This window comes from Zerene cesonia, chromosome 25 (assembly GCF_012273895.1).
Source record: "Zerene cesonia ecotype Mississippi chromosome 25, Zerene_cesonia_1.1, whole genome shotgun sequence".
Classification (NCBI taxonomy): domain Eukaryota; kingdom Metazoa; phylum Arthropoda; class Insecta; order Lepidoptera; family Pieridae; genus Zerene; species Zerene cesonia.
In genome coordinates this window covers 2072571-2093881 of record NC_052126.1, presented here as the reverse complement: position 1 = coordinate 2093881, position 21311 = coordinate 2072571, and the positions used below count along the sequence as shown (strand labels likewise).

Genomic DNA, 21311 nt, shown 5'->3' with positions numbered 1-21311 from the left:
GTTGCATTATGATATATAATATAACACATTATTGTGATCACATTTAGAAAGGTTAAGACGGAAATTGAAAATAAAATCGTTTTTATGTAAAGAGACTGTTATTTTAATTTACAATTAACACATGGCCAATGTGAGGCCGATAGCATTCAGGGATCACGTAGAGTACAGTACAGGTACAAATGCAACAGCGGAAGATTTTTTAAGTCGGTTCTACAACGTCACAAAATCAGTAAAACATTTCAAAATCAGTTTACTAGATCCAGAGATTACCCCCTACAACCTAACAAACTTACAAACGTTACCCCTATATTATATACTAGCTTTTGCCCGCGGCTTCGCACACGTTTTATTGGCAGTAGTCAAAAAGATGTTAATACATATAAACCTTCCTCTCCTGAATCAGTCTTTATTAAAGACTAGCTGTCCGCCCCGGCTTCGCCCGTGGTACATATAAAGCCTAAATTCTCCCTCAATACTTTTATTGTAGTTGTGTTCATCTAAAACTGAAAGAATTCAAAACGGATCAGTAGTTCCTGAGATTAGCACGTTCAAACAAACAAACGAACAAACTCTTCAGCTTTATAATATATAGCTGTCCAGTTGAATATCTGAATTATTGCGATTAGAGTTATATATTTGAATTTAAATAATATCAAACGAACTAACTAACCCTTCCGCTTTATAGATATACTGGTTTGGATGTTTCAATAAAGATATGTTACGGAACCCTATTTTTTTCCATAATAAAATATAGTCTATGTTACTCATGGATAATGTAGCTTTCGAATAATAAAGGAATTTTTAAAATCGGTCCAGTAGTTTTTGAGCCTATTCATTACAACCAAACAAACAAACAAACAAAGTTTTCCTCTTTATAATATTAGTGTAGAAGTATAAATAACATTCTACAATTTATGAAATGTAATAAAAATTGCCAGGAATTTTCGCAATACAAACGCGTGAACGTAGCACAAAATAAAAGAGCGTAAAGCTCATTTAATTATAAAGTCTCAAACGCTTTGGAAGATAAACAGAAAATACTTTGGCAGTTGTGAAAAATCCCAACAAATTTTATGTACAAGAAGCGACTCGAGAGCAGACATTGATAGCTAAGTGCTTAATGTATCCGGAGAGGCTGCGCTGCGAAATTGAAATTGTTTTAGGTTGCTTACGGACGTAGCGCTTTCTAAAATGTATATAATTTTTGTATCTTTATATGTTATAGTTTGCAAAGGATCCGGTGAGTTGCCCGATGGTAGTGACCAGCACCGCCCACAAACATTTGCAGAGGCTATGTGCCTGCTCAAATGAATGCCAACTTTTCTGGATAAGATATAACGAAAGGATCGGTGGCGGCAATAAGGTAAAGACTAACCGGAAGCCCGTTTCCATGTCCTTGCCGCTTCGGTAAGGAAATGAAAACGGGCCTCCGGCTCCCCCAATCATTGTACGAAATACAGTATGGTAGCTTCCTTAGTACGAGCTGATCAAATTCGTGATGACACCATACGCAAAGCGTCCTTTAAATTATATTTAAATTAATCTCTAACTTTCCCACCAATTTTACTTATATTATTTATAAAATTTACTGAACATCTATTTTAGATAATTTATGCCATGGACAGTGGTCATGCAATGGTGGCCGGAAAACTGTATTGTATTGACTTAAAGAGTAAAAAAAATCACAAATACAAATATAGTTTATTAAAAATCGCAATGTATGAACCGAATCTTACGTAAAGTCTTCTTAAGAGTTATTCAGGTTTAATATTTCGCAAACAAAATAAGCTCTAATAGCGAACGCTTATGGCTTCTTGCCACAACTTATCAATATTGTTTAAGATTAAACACTAGAATAGTAACAAAGAGGAATCTTATTACATAAATAGTAGGTTACATTTTGTATATCACGCTTTCTATAAAATTTGTTATTAATTGCTTTCAGCCCACATCTGGACTATGAAAGACAAATTTGTAGAGGATGGATAAGAGAAGGAAAATAGTATACTAAATTGATATTTTTTCATGTATCAATGTGTGCTCTGAAAATATAGTTGCATATAAAATGTATTTGAAGTAAACTTACTCCATAAAGCTTCCAAGAAGTCGTTTTGTTACGCGTTACCACGGCCTTCGTTTCCAAAGAGCCCTGGGTTATGTCTCTTCCTTTCCAAAGGGCCCTGGGTTATGTCTCTTCCTTTCCAAAGGGCCCTGGGTTATGTCACACTCCCACTCCTATAGTGGACTACCGACTAAACTCAACTGTGTTCCATCCAGCCGCTTTAATGAAATGAAATGAAATGAGGACACGGGGCACAGCTGGTTGCAATTCGTCCCAATTCCCTCGGCAGCAATCATTATCACACTTGCGTTACTGAAAGACCAGCATTATAAAGCTACTCGTACATTTCTATGAACTCATTAATCATGGCAATATTATGGCAGTATATAAGTGTATAATCTATGGTATTATGTTATCTGTGATCATAGTAATTACAGATTAAACAGAGCAGATGCAAATTAGTAAACATGACGTGTCGTTATAAACTTGTTATTTATTAATGAGTTTCGTTGAGTTGCAAAATTTGCTATAGTGAACGATTATCCGCGGTTGGCTGTAATTAACAATTGTAATCACATTAGGTTCTGGTTTAGTGAATACAGTTTAGGTATTTTATAAATACTCTTATTTATATATATATAATTTCTCTGAATTGCAGTTTTGTTCTATCTGATGACTTTTGATTTTGTTAAGTGCTTTAAGCTTTAAGCTGCTTTAAGCTACATGACCTAAAATGCGTGTTTTATAATGCCTTGTATGATTCACTGAATTAAAAAGAATTGAATGGTATGTTTCCTGAAGAATATCATACGTTGAAATATAATATCCTGCTATTTTATGTCGATTAGCATTATATTTTATTATTTGATAGCATTACAAAAAAATATAACTTGGCAATTTGATACAAGAAAAAAATCAAAAAGAAATATTTCTTTCAACGATTAAAAACCATGCTATTATACGGCCAATCATTCCGATCTTTGGGGAAATATTGTACACGTATTTAATTTTTTTTTGTTAATTTTTGTTTTAATACAACCACAAATAATGTAATACCATATGTCTTAAGTAAATTTCGCATTTTTCTGTGGGAAATTGTTTATTTCGGTTGCTTACAAACAATTATAAACAAGGTTGGTACGACCATAAATTGGATGGGTGACTAATTTCTTTTGCTTAGTTGCTCTAGTTGCTCTTTAGTTTATTTGTACGGAACCCTGAATGTCGCGAATCTGACTTGCTGTTATGTTTTTTAGTTCTCATACTAACTAAGGAGACGGGGCCACTGGTTAGTTTAGCTATACATAATGCATTAGAAGTTGGCCAAGAATACAAGAATGGCTGAAGTTTCATACGACATCCCAAGCGGACGGTCTAGAATCTCAAAGATTCCCTTGAGCTTGTCGTTACCTTGCTAAAGTTCTGGTTCGAACACTTTCGTTTGTCGTGTATAAACTATTGTGTAATATCGTTATCGATGCGTAAAGTTAATTTATATGGATAAAACTATGATTTTCGTTGCATTTTATTTATTTATTACTCTTTAACAAAAATTGTACAAGAAACTTAAAAATATATTCTTATATTAATAACAAGTAAAAAAGAAGAAGAGAACAATTTGTTGGGCGGCCTTATCACTCAGAAGTGATCTCTTCCAGGCAACCCGGGCAAAAGGTAACAAGCATTAATTGAGTACTGGCGGGTCGAGAAAAGAAATAGCAAAATAACTTACAACATATACATAATATAATATATACATATACACATACACAAATAAATAACACAAATACGTACAACATTCTCATATATACATATAAATCGAATTAAATAGTAATTTCAAATATATAAAGGAGACTTAGGATTTGAATATAATAAAATAAATACCAACTAAATGCATTGCACATGCATTATATGTGAAAATAATTGTAATAGCAACACTTACCCATTCTTAACGGATTGATTCACAAATATATATTCCCATGCGTTTATCATAATGGGTATTATAGTTTTATAATATTACAAATAATTATAATGACATTATCCACCAATTATTGCATTGTGTCCACTCATATCGATTGAATAATATATTCAAAAATTCTCTTTTAAATGTTATCGACAGCTCTCACTTTTAAATGTTATCGACAACAGAGTACGTAAACAAAAAAAAAGTATTATTTTAAATATGAGGTTCCATTTGGTCAAAATAGCGTTACAACCTAAGATTAGTATTCATTCTCAATTACACGTATACATATAGGAACAATCATGCTCAATATTCGATAACCTAAACCAACATTGAAAAGAGCAAATATGTAACGTTTCGAACGTAGCTAACATAGTACTATTATGTAACCTAACCAAGCTTTATATACCTAGTATCTAGTAAATTTGGATGTTCGCCAAATGCAACGCTCATCCATTATGTTGACTCAGCACTGTATGGGGAGGCCGCGTTTTCATTGTTACACGAGATTTATTATTATTATTATTTTATTGAAGCACACTAGCAGCTAAAAAGCTGATGCGTGTGTATTTTATGATTTGAAGAAAACATTTAGTTCATCCAATTTATGATTAAAACTATTCAACGTGGGTGCCATTATGACACTCTCGGGTAGTCTATTCCACTCTGTGACAACACATTTGAACACGATTTTATGGTTAGACACGGACAATTCGGAGAAAGCGTGTGACAACTGATGAAACCGCATCCCAACGATTAAGCCCCACCGTGTTCCGCGCTGCTTCAGACTGCGGGAACACATCGCAGTCTTACAGCGTGTCACGCCCAGCAGATTCTAAGTTCTTAGACCTGTGCTGGTGTTTCCCCACAAAAATCTTCCCCACATCCTTAGAGTATGTTCAGCATTTTCGGAACACACCGCAAGGTATCTAAGTGAATTTCTAACCCTTACAAAGTGAGATTCATGGAATTGCTGAGCTTATTTCAGCTACAGTGCAGTACATAGTAGGCACTAATTATATTCTTTATTTCACGTTTTCCGGTAGAAACACTTCAAACACCGATACATACCCATAATATGTATAGAGAATATTACTCTTTTGTTGCTGGTTTCCTTATTTTCAAACTCAAACTCAAACATTTTCATTCAACATCCTTCAACTCCATTGCCGACGATGACATTTTATATATGTCATCGTCGACAATGAAGCTGGAAAAGGATATGGGCCTCCGGCAATTATTCTTATTGCGATATCTCGTTCTAAAGAAGGTTAAATTCTCTATACTTCAATCATCACTCTGCACTGTGTTGTATTAAATGATTAAAGACTTATAGAACTGGGTTACTATTGAACTCCAGCCATAAACTATCTGAATGAACTTCACACTAAGTACTATTCATTGATATACGGAACGGCAAAAAATGAAAACTTTCACGTTGTCCCTTTATTTTACATTAACAAAGTACCTAAAACCTTAGTCACATCAAAATGTCGTATCGTGTTCTCCCAAACAATGGCACTCTACCACCCGGTACAAAGTAAATAGAGCCCTCTCGAGTGTTCAGTGATTGAAGCATGTTACATGTCCGGTGGGTCCATCCCCCAAAATGCATGGATTTGGGTTACGTTCGCCTTAAATAACTTGTGCGTGCGTTTCATCTGCTATATCTATATATCGAGATTAATTGGTCGATTGTTCAGACGCGCTAGCACACGTGATACTGTTTATAAACCCTTTATGTTCTTTTGCAATACATTCCAGCGCTAACACTTGTAATGGAACCGACAAACATTTCTGCGTGAAATAATTAACAATAACTAATCTTACATTACTTAATTACATAAAATTATTTTGATCATTCGAAGATTGGAAACGGTTAAAGCGTTTTAATTTAGTATGAGCACAGATAATATAATACTATACGCATGAGTAATTATTGTATTAAATTTGTTATTCAACTTAAATGTTTTCCAGTTGAACTATACACCTTTTATTAAATCTAAATATTCTTTAATCAAATCGATCGTTTTATTCAACTTATTAAATGTAACACAATTCTTACCCATTACTACTAATTAAAATATGTTTATGCTAAGTGTTAAGTAATAATATATCACCTCTCCATAAAACTAGAAACATTATTTTAAAATATATTTTACAAATTTATAAAATAACAATTTATAACAACTTGTTCTGCCCTGTGGCTAACACGTTATACGAGCATAGATATACGTATATAATTTTTCCTGTACCTACTTTCATGTGGTCTTTTTCATATGAAAAAGGTGGAGATAAACCAAACACAAATACCAAACGAGATTCGGGAATATAAAGAAGATATAGCTCTCGAGTAAAATTTCAACATTTTTCTTGTTCAAATAACGTCAAATATTCATAACTCAAAACGTAATTCCCAACGTCGCTGTATATACTTAAATTCTACAGTTTTACCGAGATTTTCGCCGAACCATCGAGAAATGCATGTCAAAGATTCGGAGAGCACTACCAATATTGACGGAGTCATGATTAAAGCACCCGGTGAAAAACGTACATTCTTAGTAATCAAGTTAAAACGTTTGAAAAACATTTCTGTATTAAGTGTATTTAGTTATTTAAAGATATATACGCTAGGTCGTCGTGATGCTGTGTGCATTTTATGATATGTTTTTAAGATCAAGTCGTAAGAAACGTTTTTTTGTATTCGCTTCTTTGATTTGTTTTTGTTATATTTACATGTATGTAAAATTCGTTATTCATTCGACAAGAATATACCCTCAAATTTTCGTAAAAAAAAAACAAGATTTCTGAGGACGGTGGTGAAATCATCTAAATATACTTAATAATCTCATTAAAATTTTCCAACATAGTTCCAATTTATTTCGTCAAGACTAGCAATAGTAGGGTTGTCATCTCTGCATTTTTGAATTGGACCAAGGGCTCTTAACAGATACCATTCTCGGTCTAAAAGAACATTGAACTCAGCTTGTTTTACGGAATTTTTATGGTTAACATTTAGAGAAAAAGTACAAGATTCCACAATAACATTGTTTATTATATTTTAATACAATGCATACATAATACATGGTTTTGTTTACCATGCCATGCATTCAGCCTGTGATGCAGCTAAGCAAATACAACACTGAATTTCAAAGACACAGCTTAATGTATATGATTTCCAGTTCAAAACGAAACCACGCTTGGAAAACCCCGGGACTGTGTATCTTTTCGTCATCACCTATTAATTCATTCAACAGCTTAAAAAAACAAACCGGGACAACCCTATTGCTAGCGTTACCAAATCTAGGGCGTCTCGCATCCCGTATGCTACTGTTTATACAACTCTACAAACAATTCCACAGTATTTGCGTAGTTGAATCGATCGTGAAGCTACGTTAGCTGTAGGGTTGAAGAGCGATTGTTTATTTGTTTAGTGCTTATAGATGAAAATACTTTGTGCATGTAAATACGTACCTACGTCATTATTTATTGCCAAGTGTGAGTCGCCTAGATGGTTGAAGATAGAGTCGTCTGTTTCGAATGCTTTGATCGCTTTACTGTGTATCTGCAGGTCATAATGATTTCTAATTTCTAAACACAATTTAGAATTTATCTGCGCATGTGGATAACATCACCACTGCTTAAACCATGAAGGAAAACATCGTGAGGAAACCGGCATGTCCAACAATTAAAAGTTCGACGACATGTGACATCTACCAACCCGCACTTGGCCAGCGTGGTGGATTATGGCCCTCATAGGAGGCCTGTGTCCCAGCTCGGGAACATAAATGGGCTGATGATGATGATGATTATGAAAGACAATTTCCGAATTATATGCAATTCTCTTCAGGTTGTATAATGTAGTTTCAGGGACTTTTTGTTACGTAATTTACTGATTTGTCATGTACAGGGACTTCACCGGTGATGTTATATATACCAAAGTTTACTTCGTAATTCATTCATTCACATTCTATAAAATTTCCAGATTCCATAATTTGTTAACAGGTATGTACTAGCTAATAATATAAATATTTTGTTTTTATTATTAGGTGCTGTTAAGAGTAGTCATAATTCTTCTCGGTAATCAAATTGAAATATTTCATTAAATAAGCTTTTTGATTTGATTGCTTTTTGATTGATTTATGGAAATACCTTTTTGTTTTAGATTGAAAATGAAGATCATCTTCGTTCTAGTTTTAATACTGCTTGCCAGTGTTTATTCACAAGTTTCGATGCCTCCTGGATATAAGGAAAAGTAAGTACCTGCTCGTTTTTATGTAGATAAAATAAATCTATACGCTATGGGCAATTGGTATTAACTAACTAATTTCTTTGATCTAAATTTATTTATAAATTCCATTACATTACATCAGTTATTTCTGATTTCAATTGAAAAGTTTTCTAAACAAAAAATAATTGATGTATATTTTTTGTTTTACAGGTATCCCAAATATTACTACTTATCTAAAACAGTACTGATACCATATACTAGGTCTGTCTAGAAACACAATGATTGAATGTTTATTTATTATGACCATCATTATTTTATTATTTGTCTTAATATTATACTCCTTCCCTCCCCAGTTTTCGAGTGGAGGGCAATAAATAAATGTTCATTTCTACTCTGATGTAAATTTTTAATCGAATTTACTATATTTTGTAATTTATTTATTTATTTATTTATTTATTTATTATTTAGGACAACTTACAAAACATACACTATTACAAGATTATACATATAAGATATACAAATACATACCGAGTGTTGCTTTAATTAAAAGTTGCCACGGCTTGTTAACGGACACTTAAAAATTATACATAATTAGTCTAAAAAATAAAACATAAATTTAAACTAAAATTAAAATATAAATTAAAACTACAATTAAATTAACTGTGGACATAATGTAAATAGTGTAAATCAATAAAAATGAATAGTTACACACAAAACTTGACCGAGACCAATGACATAAATCATGGAACAAATGAAGAAACTACATTATTTTTAAATTTTGGAAGCTTGTCTGAGAATATGTCTATGTCTATTGCACGATCTTTTGACAAGTTGTTATACTGTTTTAAGAGCCTATTTATTGTGGCATTCTGACCCAGGTTGGTTTTGGATATTTTGGTCGAAAAAGGGGCGTATTTATCTACACGACGCCACCTCGAAGGTGCGTTAATATTTATTCTCTCAATAAGAAACGGGCAGTCCAACAAGCCATTAACTAATTTGTACAAAAAGCTCATGTCCAATAACTGTCTCCTGTCCGATAAACGATGGAGATTGAAGTGTTTCAATTGATTTTCATACGTCGGCAACAGTTTTACTTTATTGCATTGAAACGTTAGGTGCCACAGGAAACGTTTTTGGATTTTCTCAAGACGCTTAATATTCGTAGTGCGGTGACCAGACTTGAGAGCAATATTCCAGACCGGGTCGAACTACAGCCGAAAAAAGTTTGACCTTGGTTTGTGGTTTCCTGAATTCTTTTGCGTTTCTCATTACAAAGCCTAACATTTGAAATGCCTTATTTGCAACCGTGTCGATGTGAATGTTAAATTTAATTTTATTATCAAAAACAACTCCGAGATCTTTAATAGTGGTTACCTCTTCCAATATATCATTATTTATAGTGTATGTCTGTGTGTTAGGGAGTGTACTTCGCGAAAAGCGTATATACTTACATTTATCTGTGTTCAGAGCTAAACCGTTTGTCAAACACCAGTCCACCAACCGATTTAAGTCAGCTTGTAAATAAAGAGCATCGTCTTTATTATTTATTTGTTTTGTGAGTTTGAGGTCATCAGCGTATAGAAAACATTTACTGTATTTAAAAAGTGGTACTTTTAATATTAGGTTCTATGACATAGCTTCTTTATAAACTTTTTTTACCTACACTTATGGTACTGGCAAAGTAATGTGTTATCTGTGGTATCTTTATTATGGTATGATATACTTACAATAATAGCATTCTACTCTGTTTCGTACGGTGAGTGGAGTCGGAGACCCTTTTCCTTTTCCTCACCCTTTCAGTCCATTCCCACTTTTCAATTGTCAATCCTTTCCTTACCCCTTTAAGCGAGCAGTGCATTCGAGACGCTACGTGCTTCTGTTCATGGACGGTGGTAATCGCTTACTCTGAGGTGAACCACCTGCTCAGTCGCCCGCAAAGACACAAATAAAAACAAACCCAGTATCCTCTACAAACGAGTTAAATTCATTTAATAAACTTTAATAGAATATTAATAATATTAATTTATTATTATTGCTAAGAATTAGTATGGTGCTTACCAATAGGCGAAAAAAATATTTGGAAGCTACTACCGCAAAGACACATAAAATTTTTTGCTTTGGATTAAATTAAACCGAAAGTTATTATCCATGTAGATAAGTAATAAATAAGGAAATTTTTATATTCACTATCCTACACCTAATATTCCATTTATATGTTTATAATTAGTGAATGAAATGATAAAGACCATAATATCAGCTACCTACTGCTTTCTAACCCTATGTAAATGTTGTGTTTATACCACGCGTTGTTTATATTGTCTGTCACATTTTCAATAAATTATCTGTTTAAAAACTTCGAACTGTCAAAAATCTGTGGTCAAAAACGCCGACGGCTGATGACTTGCGTTGATTAGTTTTGATGTGAGTTTTTCATGAATAGATTTGAAATATAAATATTTTTACTGAATTAATTGAAAAAACGTTTCTCAGAAGATCCATCACGTTTCTTAAACATGGCTTCAAATAGGGAAGAAACGATGCGTCAATTCTGTGATGTTACGGGAGCCGATGAGAATCGCAGTAGATTCTTTTTAGAATCTTCTAATTGGCAACTTGAGGTAAGTCTTTTAAAGTTCGATTATTTTTTATTCGAATTAACATACTTCGACACGAAGAACGCATTTTGTGAACGCATATGTCGCGATAGATCAGCTTTGAAGATAGAATTTGATACTTTGGCTTAGCTTTTGTTTTTGTAAAGAAGACACAGATAATCAATGGATATTTCAGGTTGCGCTATCAAGCTTTTATGAGAATGGTGGTAACGTAGACGAGGCTCCAGCCAATGCAGCGCCGGTGTCAGCGTCTCCGCAACCGATGTCTGAAAGCGATTTGGATTCGCCACCAGGATCACCGGAAAAGGCTCAGAAAAAAGACAAGAAAAAGAAAACGAACACAAAATTTGCGACATTAGATACCTTACAACAGGACAGCTCTAGTGAGGAAGATGAAGGTATGCATACATTATTTATGAATTGAATGTTTTGTGTTCTTATTATATAGTTAATCAGTATTCAGTTTTTTTTTATATCATATTCGGCAATGGAGCTGGTGGGTCGCCTGATGGTAAGCGCTACCACCGCCCATGAACATTTGGAGAGGTGTAAGGTCAATTGCAGACCTTACGCCTCTTCAAATGGATTGCCGACTTCAAATGGGAAAGGGATTAGGAAAGGATTGACGAGAAGAATAAAGGAAAGGACAGGGAAGGATAGGGAAAAGGATATGGGCCATCTCCTTTGTTTTTCACCCTTTGGTGATAAAAGGTTGAAAAACAGAGATGAAAATATATCTTATTACTCAAGAATAGGGTAGCTTAGGTTGTTTCCAATTTATTCATTACACTGAAATCAAAGTTACAAACAATGAAATCTTTCATCACTTAGTGATTGTACGTTATTTGCAAAAACATCTCATATTATCTCGTTTTAGTATTTACATTTCCAAAACATCGAAAATCCCAAGTTACTGTTAATTCTTTAGAGATTTTTGAAAAGATTATAAATTCTGATCTGTATATTTGTGACCAGTCTTGAAAACTGGCTGGTATCCACAAAGTGAAACAATAGTACAAGACTTCTTTTGTAGTACTTCAAATTGTCCTAAAAAGAGTAAAGACAATGCCACTCAAGATTCTTTACTAAATGAATTAAAGAAAGAGATAGATAGATTGAAAGCGGAGATAGAAATACTGACAAAAGAGAATGAGGAATTAAAAATAGAAGTGTCAAGATTGAGACTGGTTGCCGATGAAGAGGCAGGTCTGTTTGTATAGTTACAATACGATATTTCATTCTTAATTGAATCCCTACAAGGCTATCAATGTGAAAGTGATACTCTTGATAGTCTGTTTGTTTCTTCTTAGCACCTAAATCACTGAACCAATTTGGATGAAATTCGATATTAAGATAGTTTAAGACTTTAGAAAGGAAAAGAACAAGGCAATAATTCCTTAAAACAAAACTCTGTTTGTATGAAATAGTCTATGTCTGTAGTAGTCATTCCTCTTTTTTTTTAAAAAGATTCCATTTATAAAATTTCATTGCCAGTCTTTTACCCCAGCTCCACCTACATATCTTTTTTTTTGTTTTTAATTTTGAAATGAAATGAAATTCTTTATTGCTTGTAAAAAATAAAGAAAAACTGAACATAACATTAAGTAAGCAAAAGGCGGCCTTATTGCTAGGTAACAATCTCTAACAGGCAACCCTTAAAGTAACAGAAAAAAAAGAATTTTCAGTTGAATTCAACAATGAATAATCAATAAAATTTTCTAAGCCGCTTTTCAGTCACAAGTGGTTGAACAAATATGATTTTCTTTTCTAAACATTGATCTATATAAATAAACAGATCTAAACAAGTCCTTTCATTGTTTCAGGCCAAGCCTTCTATGCTGGTGGTTCTGAGAGGTCCGGACAACAGATACTAGGCCCTGGGAAAGGGCGCAAGGACATTGTTACGGAAATGTTTAAGAGCATTCGGGAGTAAGTTATTATATATATAATATTGGAACAGAAGTGTAAGATTTTCTTATCACTTTATGTGAATTATACTAACTGGTGTTTGGTGGTATATATATATAGCAATATTAGGTTCCACACATACAGGCTGCATATTATTTAAAAAAAATATTCTTTAGGTTTAATATTGTATAATAAGCTGAAGCTGTTACATAGACAACACTAATAAATAAATAGGATCAAAATTTTTACTTAATTTAAAGAAATTGCTTGTCCTTTAATACATTTCACAATGTTAAGGCCTTGAATGCTACTTTGAATATAGTGAAATTAATCTACTATGGGGATTAATAATTGAATTTTAATAAATTATTTATGTTTAATTTACCTTGGGGCACGTTCTGAGTAAAAAAATATTGCTTTACGTTTATGGGACGAACCATTCTTTTGAGTTTAATTTTATGTGAGTATTACATACATTTAGAAATTAAAGACTTTATAATAAAAAAGTGAAGTCCCGTGTCCCCTACTGGGGTATGGGGTAGTGATTTACATCTGTTTTACTGATTGATTTTCCTTATGGACAAGTAGGTGATCAGCCTTCTAAAAACTTTATAATAAATAACATAAAATTTATTTTTTCATATAATTTATTAAAAATAATTTTCGTTGTTTTTATAAATTTACTGTGGTAAGTGATCACGGTAGCTCACGAATGTTTGCAGAAGTAGGACCTCTGCATATGATGTTTTAAGATGCTTTTAAGAGTTATAAGATTTGTAAAGGATAGACAGCGGGAATAGAGAAATGGACTGGGAAGAGTGAGGAAAAGTAAATGGGGCCCCGTTTCTTTTCCAGGCATTTCAACCCTTGATGAAATATCTAGGTCTTACGGAATTCTTTACTTTTAGACGCGGTGCTGTGGTATTCGAAGATGAACCGTCGTCCACAAGTCGCGGGCGTGGTGGTGTCTTCTCTGGAGTTGGATACAGGCTTGGTAAGTTTTAATAGTAGTTTATAGTAGTATCTACTTGTCAATAAATATGTGCCTATACATACATACCTGTGACTAGATATAAGTGTGCACTTGTCCACTCACTTAAGCTTATGCTTACCTTCTTAAGGTTACTACAAATATGCTAAACTTAAAGGAATTCGACTCAAAAGAATCAGTAGACACTTTATTTGTGTCCGTTTATTGTTTCACAGTTTATGAAATGGAATACTCATCATTGATTAATCATATTTTTTATTATTATAGAGCTGAAATTTATATTATAAGGGTCGATTTTAAAAATTCTTTCAGTGTTAGAGAGCCTATTTTTTGAGGAAGGCTTTAGGCTATAACATCAGGTACTACATGTGTTAAAGCCACGGATCATGGCTTGTATCTCAAATAAAATGAGCTGGTATTTGTGATATTACTGTTGATAAACTACATAAACATGTTACAGGTCAAACAGCAGATGACCACGAACAAATAACACCAGGCAATGCGGCGCAGTCGGTAAATAATAAACTTGACATTATTTCATTTAGCTTCTGGCATCTAGCTAACTTAAAAAAAATTGGCAAAAATTTGAAAAAAAATTTGAAAGACAAAATGGCAGTTTTACTGGTTTATACATTACTAGCTTTTGCACGCGGCTTCACACGCGTTAAATTCGGAGTAGTTTAATAGATGTTATATATAAACCTTCCTCATGAATCACTCTATCTATTGAAAAGACGCCATCATAATCCGTTGCGTAGTTTTAAAGATACATCCCTATGTATCTTCCCTCTATGTATCTGTCCCTACAGAGAAAGTGACTTTGTTTCATACTATGTAGTGATATAAACTGAACATTATAAAAACAACTATAATATTATAAAAACTAAGTAAGTAAGTAGTTGAATAAAATCTTATTTGATAATGCCTGTGAAAAAAAGAAACCAGGTGGTGACCTTGTATGTGGGCGCTGTTTTGGTTTGTATAGCCTATGTCACTAACACAATTCTGATGATTAGTACGTACGCTTTATTGTCCAAAATCCGTCCAATGGTTCGGGACGTAGGCCTTGCTAAAGAGCCGCGGGCAATAGCTAGTAGGTACATTTTTAAATCAACGTAACTCTGTGTAATATTTTTAGGACCAGCCGCGTTCGGTGCGTCTCCGTTTGTACCGGGAAGGATTCACCGTTGATAACGGGCCGATACGTCAGTATGGAGATCAGGAAAACGCTGAGTTCCTTAGCTGCATTCGTAGAGGGTGATTGTCATATTATATTATATTTTTTGAAGACTAGACAGGAAAAAAAAACCTGCTCCGGGGGCTATTTAAATTCGCTGGAAAAATAGAAAAAAGAAACCTGCTCCAGGGGCTCTTTAAATTCGCTGGAAAACTAGAAAAAAAACCGGCTCCGGGTGCGCTAATTTCGTTGAAAAATAACAAAATCAGCTCAGGGGGTGCTAAATTTCGTTGGATAAATAAAATAATCTGCTCCGGGCGCGATAAACCATATCTTGTCATGTATGGCTGATAAGCGGCACTGACTAATTTGGTTGATCAGTTTTGAACGCCTTTAGACAATTTTTTTTTTTTTTCATATTTTATTCTTTACTGTGTGTATCTGTTAAACACATTAATTATCACAAATAAGTTGCAGAGAAAGTTACATTTTTTTTAATATTTTCAGTGAAATACCCCCCGAGCTATCAGGAGGTGGGGAGGTGCGCGTGAGTCTTGAGGATAGGAGGCATGAGGAGTGTCCTAGGACAATGTCTAAGACGCAGGCGTTCACTGGGAAGGGACATTTGCTTGGAAGGTAAGAACTTGGAATGATTTTTGTGGTGAAAAATTAAGATAGAATTTTTTTTTTTGATAATAATAAAAATGTGTAATGGAAAATACCTGTACTTACAATAAGTTTAGTCACTACCTTTAACTTTTTATAATTAAAAAAATTAAAAGGAATTAAATAAGTAAAGGTTGAGGTTGAAGGGTTCACAACTGATGAAATTCTATTAATTTTTTTACAATTTATAGCAGTAACAATTTATGTTTTTATATTTGTGTTTATATATATTTATCCATTTATCCAATTTATTTGCGTTCCAGCCCTACACCAGCAACAGTGGGCGCGACTGTACCAGTAGCCTCTCAAGCCGGCGACCGCGCGGCCAACCAGCGCGCCGCGCAGGAGGCCATGAGCCTCGACGAGGCCAGCCCCGTCACCACTGTGCAGGTGAGCGCGACTGTACCGTGTGCTGCCGCTGCAGCTGGATGTTCGCAACTGTACCAGTGGTTTATCGGGCCGAAGACTTCTTTATATATAAACGTCTTCATATATGTAAATCACGTGTCACAGTTTTGTCCGTAATGGGCTCCTGAACTATTCAACCGGTTTTAATCAAATTTGCACACCATGTCCACTTTGATCCAACATAGAAGATAATATATATATATATAGATAGATAAAAGATATAAGGATAGTTTATATTATTTTAATTACGATAAATGACTATCCGGGCGGAGCCGGGGCCTGCAGCCAGTATTTATAAGAGCTAGCTAGCCTTGCTTACTATTTTGGATTGAGGTTGCTACTTATGAGTGATTGGGTAGTTGTAAAAAAAATGTTTTTTTTTTTCAGTTCCGCCTAGCAGACGGCAGCCGTCTAACCGGGCGGTTCAACCACACGCACACGGTGGAGGACCTGTACCTGTACGTGTCGATAGCGGAGCCGAGCTACCAGATCCAGCCGTTCGTGCTGCTGACGACGTTCCCGAGCGTGGAGCTGTCGGACCGCTCGGCGACGCTCGGGAACGCTAAACTGTTGAACACTACTGTACTGCAACGGCTTAAATAAACGTTTCGATATGTGCCTGTGTTTTGTTTTGGGGTGCTCGTGGGGTCTTTATGATGGTTTTATTTTGTGCCTCATGTCAAGACGGGGTTTGAGGCTAGTTTATCTATTTTCAGTTGGCTGTTTTTTGATTCCTGAGACAAAAGCATAGACTTGTGTATCCATGTATGTAACCTAGTTGTCTATGGCGCAGATGAGCCATCAGATACGGACCGCTCGGGAACGCTCAACTATTGAACGCGACTGTACTGCGAGGGCTTGAATAAACTTATTACGATGTGATTGTGTGATGTTTATATATTTTGTCGGATGTTTTTAGATTCTTTAGAGTTATATTAAATATAGTTATAGAAAAGTGCGTTTGGTTATTTCATAGTATGTTTTGTGACTACAGCTAACGAAAAACAAAATTGAAAATTTAATCATTTCTAATTATATTTTTTTCTTTGCAACTGAAACGAAAAATCAGCACATTCGTTTTACTTTGTACACGCTAAGTGACTAGCTTGACGCTAGCGTAGTGCGGCCGTTGCATTCAGACTACGCTTATAACAAAGGCATAGCACAACTATCAAGCATCTTACATTATAATGAGCCTGTTCCCACTGCTCTATATTGGCTTACTAATTACTAAATACCATGTCCTCTGCTAAACTATATATCATAATAATATAGCGTAGTCTGATGTTAACTTTATAAGTATAGTCAGTAAATATAATGTGTAAAAAGGAAATTTCAATATTTATATATGTAAGACAATCTCCTTTCTTGCAGCTGAAATTTATGTTGGTATTCAATATTATTTTCTAACATTAAGGATAGGTATATTATATTGCAATGTTTCGTATGTATAGTGGTAAGCGTTTTAACCAAGAGGTAATAGGTTCGACCACGAGTTGATATAAAGACTGAACAATTGTTCAAAAACAACGTATATTTAATTTTCAATTTAACACTCCTTTCATGTCAAATAATTAATCAATAGGTATTATAGGTAAATTTGCAAGAAATCACACACTATTGATCAAGAAATATGAATTATCTCGAATTTTGATGTATTTAATTCGAAGACAATATTTTAAGTGTAAGATTAAGATGGTAAATAATTAAGGTATAAAATAATATAACCTACTTCTCACCAATTATTAACAGATATGTATAAATGGCCTCTAGAAATTAAAATAAGCATGTATGATGCCGAACAAATCGTGTTATTTGTTGAAAATAAAGATTGCCAACCAATGCTTGCATTTCATTAAATAAAAAACAAAAGCGGTTTCATAATAAACATTTTACTAAATACTGCTATCAACAAAAGTATATTAAGATGGTAAATCTAGGTACACTACACATACAACGTCTTTATAAAAAAAAAAACCATTCCGAGTGGCAAAAACTCGAAAAATAATTTATAAAACATGCATAAAAACATCAAATATAATTTACGCAACGATAAACCAATAGAAAAGCGCCATCATATTGTAAACGCCACATTTGAATTTCAAACGACACAAAATGGCCGCTAGCTGCAGCATTCAGCTTTTGGGAATGTGCAAGCACAAGGGTCTGTTGCTATACATTCAGCTGGGCACATACAGTCACAAGCTGAAATTAAATATATGAGAATTCTTAATACATACCAGATATTATGTATTATATAGTGATATTATTCAAAATTTGAAACCACCAAATATATGCAATGCAAGTATAAATCTGGAATCACGAAATAACACTTGAATGGATTTAGATGACATCTGTTAAAATTTAAATAACATACGTTTGCAGTCACCATACGAGCAGGGATCGATGTACTCTGTGCAGTCCTCGCCGGGCGGCAGGAACGATGACCGGTATATTGTTGTACTCTCCAGCTAAACATTAAATATTGCATATATATGCCTAAACTTATTTTTATCAGCACTTACCTAATGAATACTAAAATAAGAAAGAAATCTATTATTTTTCCTCCTTTCAAAGAATTATAGGTTAGTGGACTGTCAGTGGAAGAAATAGAAAATAGTATTTTTTTAATGCACCACTTGATATTTAGTGAAAATATCGTAAAACTGGTAAGTAATTCAAACTCATAATTGTCTAAGACCCCAAATGAGGTCGGTCTTCTTTCATTCTTTAATCGGATGAAAAGCTATATATATATCTCCAATGGTACATAGTATAGACGTATATATTATATACTATTAAATATTAGCGGTATACACACTTGTCATACATTTTTAATTAGTTGGTCTGTATATATTATAATCTGTACGATCCCGTATTACACGGGACTGATCGAGTAAATTTTACAAACCTTTTGGCACGGCTTCTGATATTGTCCCTTGCAAGCCCAGGGGGGCCGCTGCGGGGCCGGCACGCATACCGGTTGATAGGACAGCTTTTGCGTCGTGCTGCTTTCCATTTTTGCTATACATTTAAAGTAAAACTATTTTATGACCATGATTGATAATTTAAAGTGTTATAGTTCATACTTTCTCTCAGGAAAACGGATATACCTAGGCATCTCAATCTTTTAGATACAAAATATATAAGAAGATACTGAAAATCCTTGTTAGGTTATATATATAATAAATAATCTATATTGAAAAGAAATTATGGATTTACACCTCACCTTTTGATCATTCGCTTAATCTTATACCTTTAAACGAGCAATATATATATATATATATATATATATATATATATATATATATATATATATATATATATATATATATATATATATATATATATATATATATATATATATATATATATATATATATATATGTATATATATATATATATATATATATATATATATATACATAATTGGAATCTCGGAATCGGCTCCAACGATTTTCATGAAATTAAGTATACAGGGGGTTTCGGGGGCGATAAATCGATCTAGCTAGGAATTTTTTTTAGAAAATGTCATATTCGTGTTTTTTTTTCCTGACATCTATTGGTGAATAATAATACTATTTTGCTTCGTAGATAGCTGGACAACTGAAATAACACATAGGCACTTTTTATACCGATATTCCTACGGGATACGGACTTACGCGGTTTCAACCGCGGGTCACAGCTAGTAATTATTTACATCTCATTTTAACACATTCGGCCTCAAGTCCTAAAATCGCGATCGCGTGTGAATTTAAATCTTTACAACATAAACCAAACTGAGAACGTTTCCGCTTTCTGAATTATTCATATGACCAATGTTATTTACTGTAAGAAACTTTTGTCCATAGGTGGCATTTTATGATTTGCCGTGATCCACATAGAATAATTTTATATTTTACCATGTTTTGTTGGAAAATTTGTTTCACTGGTAACATAGAATGCGTTAAATAGCGCCACAGATAACATAATAGTATACAATACAGCGCGCAATAATAGCGCAACGTTAACACTTCAGCTAACGCACACTGATGCAATTATGAACTTGACACAAAATAATGCTACATAACATGGTTTCTGAGCCACGATAAGATAACGACACGATAAAGTATTCAAGCAATGCCAAATAGAATTATGGTAATATACCTAATACAGCTTAACACTAGTAGTAGTAGTAGTATAAAACGCACTACAAAACTTTCAATCAATACGAATAATATTACTTAATATTCAGTTTCACACTCGAAAGGTTCATATATTTTTTTAGAAATCTTTTTGATGCGCTTTTGAATCGTCAACATACATAGGTAATGTTTTCTTGTGTTTGATTTTACGCGATTATTATACATTTAGATATTAAAGACGTTTTAACGGTTTTTAAACGCGATTTATTCATTATATTATTAATGTGACCCAGTGACCACGCTCGCTGTAAGGTGTTCGAAACGTCGGGTTAATAATATAATGAATAAAGCGTTTAAAATCCTTTAAAAAGTCTTTAATTTCTAAATGCATAGGTAATTTAAATTTATCACCAATTCGGATCATAGATTTTACAGAGAAGAGCCGGCAAGAAAAGCAATAATCGCTCTTTTTCTGATATACGATATATATATATATATATATATATATATATATATATATATATATATATATATATATATATATATATATATATATATATATATATATATATATATATATATATATATCGTATATCAGATAATTCTGATATACGATAAAAAATTGAACATATTTTCAAATTACTTATACCTACTTAAATAAAGTAATAAGTCAGCCAAGCTCCACACAAGTTAATATTAACTTGATTGAATAGTTAAGAAGAAAAATAACTATATAGATATAGTATTATGTTATCTGTGATAAAAGAAGAGAGATAAGATTCGAAAAAATTTTGGACCTTTATAAAATCTAAGCGGAGTCATGCATGTAATTTTCCATCTGTTATGGTATTTAATGATAAATCAGCAAGTGATGGTAATGAAATAGCAAATTTATTTGTTGATCATTTTTCTTCGGTATACACTCATTCGTCATCATTCTCATCACATAACGTGCTTTCTTCTTCAATTTTTAAATCAGCTCAAAGTAACGTAAATTTTAATGAACGAGAAGTTAAAAATAAATTACAATTACTTGACATTAACAAAGGCGCGGGTTATGACGGCATCTCTACAGTATTTTACACAAAGTGTGCAACGGAACTGTCAGTTCCTCTATCTATAATCTTCAATAAATCCCTTAATAGTGGAATATTCCCGACTTT

At 33.4% G+C, this 21311-nt stretch overlaps 2 protein-coding genes and 1 long non-coding RNA gene across 4 annotated transcripts in view; 2 read left to right on the top strand and 1 right to left on the bottom strand.

Annotated features, from left to right (window-relative positions):
- The first annotated feature begins 7977 nt into the window (after nt 1–7977).
- Nucleotides 7978–8489, top strand: LOC119836656. Its single transcript, XR_005288108.1, has 3 exons — nt 7978–8030; nt 8191–8280; nt 8467–8489. It is a non-coding gene; the product is annotated as an uncharacterized LOC119836656 (long non-coding RNA).
- Nucleotides 8490–9904: 1415 nt separating this feature from the next.
- Nucleotides 9905–16644, top strand: LOC119836655 (NSFL1 cofactor p47). Of its 2 annotated transcripts, XM_038362043.1 has the most exons (10): nt 9905–10680; nt 10750–10877; nt 11050–11272; nt 12698–12803; nt 13691–13776; nt 14234–14286; nt 14912–15030; nt 15458–15586; nt 15880–16006; nt 16412–16644. In XM_038362043.1, exons 2-10 carry the CDS (start codon nt 10773–10775, stop codon nt 16625–16627), a joined length of 1164 nt encoding a protein of 387 aa, XP_038217971.1. In that variant the 5' UTR covers nt 9905–10680; nt 10750–10772; the 3' UTR covers nt 16628–16644. The 2 variants fall into 2 exon arrangements, with proteins under 2 accessions (XP_038217971.1, XP_038217970.1); XM_038362042.1 differs by having other exon boundaries at nt 9905–10877.
- A 1213-nt stretch (nt 16645–17857) lies between these two features.
- LOC119836654 (stabilizer of axonemal microtubules 2) overlaps nt 17858–21311 on the bottom strand; it is an 11425-nt gene continuing 7971 nt past the window's right edge. The window contains exons 11-13 of the mRNA XM_038362040.1: nt 18936–19048; nt 18402–18495; nt 17858–18229 (exon numbers count right to left, since the gene is read on the bottom strand). Of these exons, the coding sequence (XP_038217968.1) occupies nt 18147–18229; nt 18402–18495; nt 18936–19048 (290 nt within the window). The 3' untranslated portion in view covers nt 17858–18146. The remainder of the gene's footprint in view (nt 18230–18401; nt 18496–18935; nt 19049–21311) is intronic.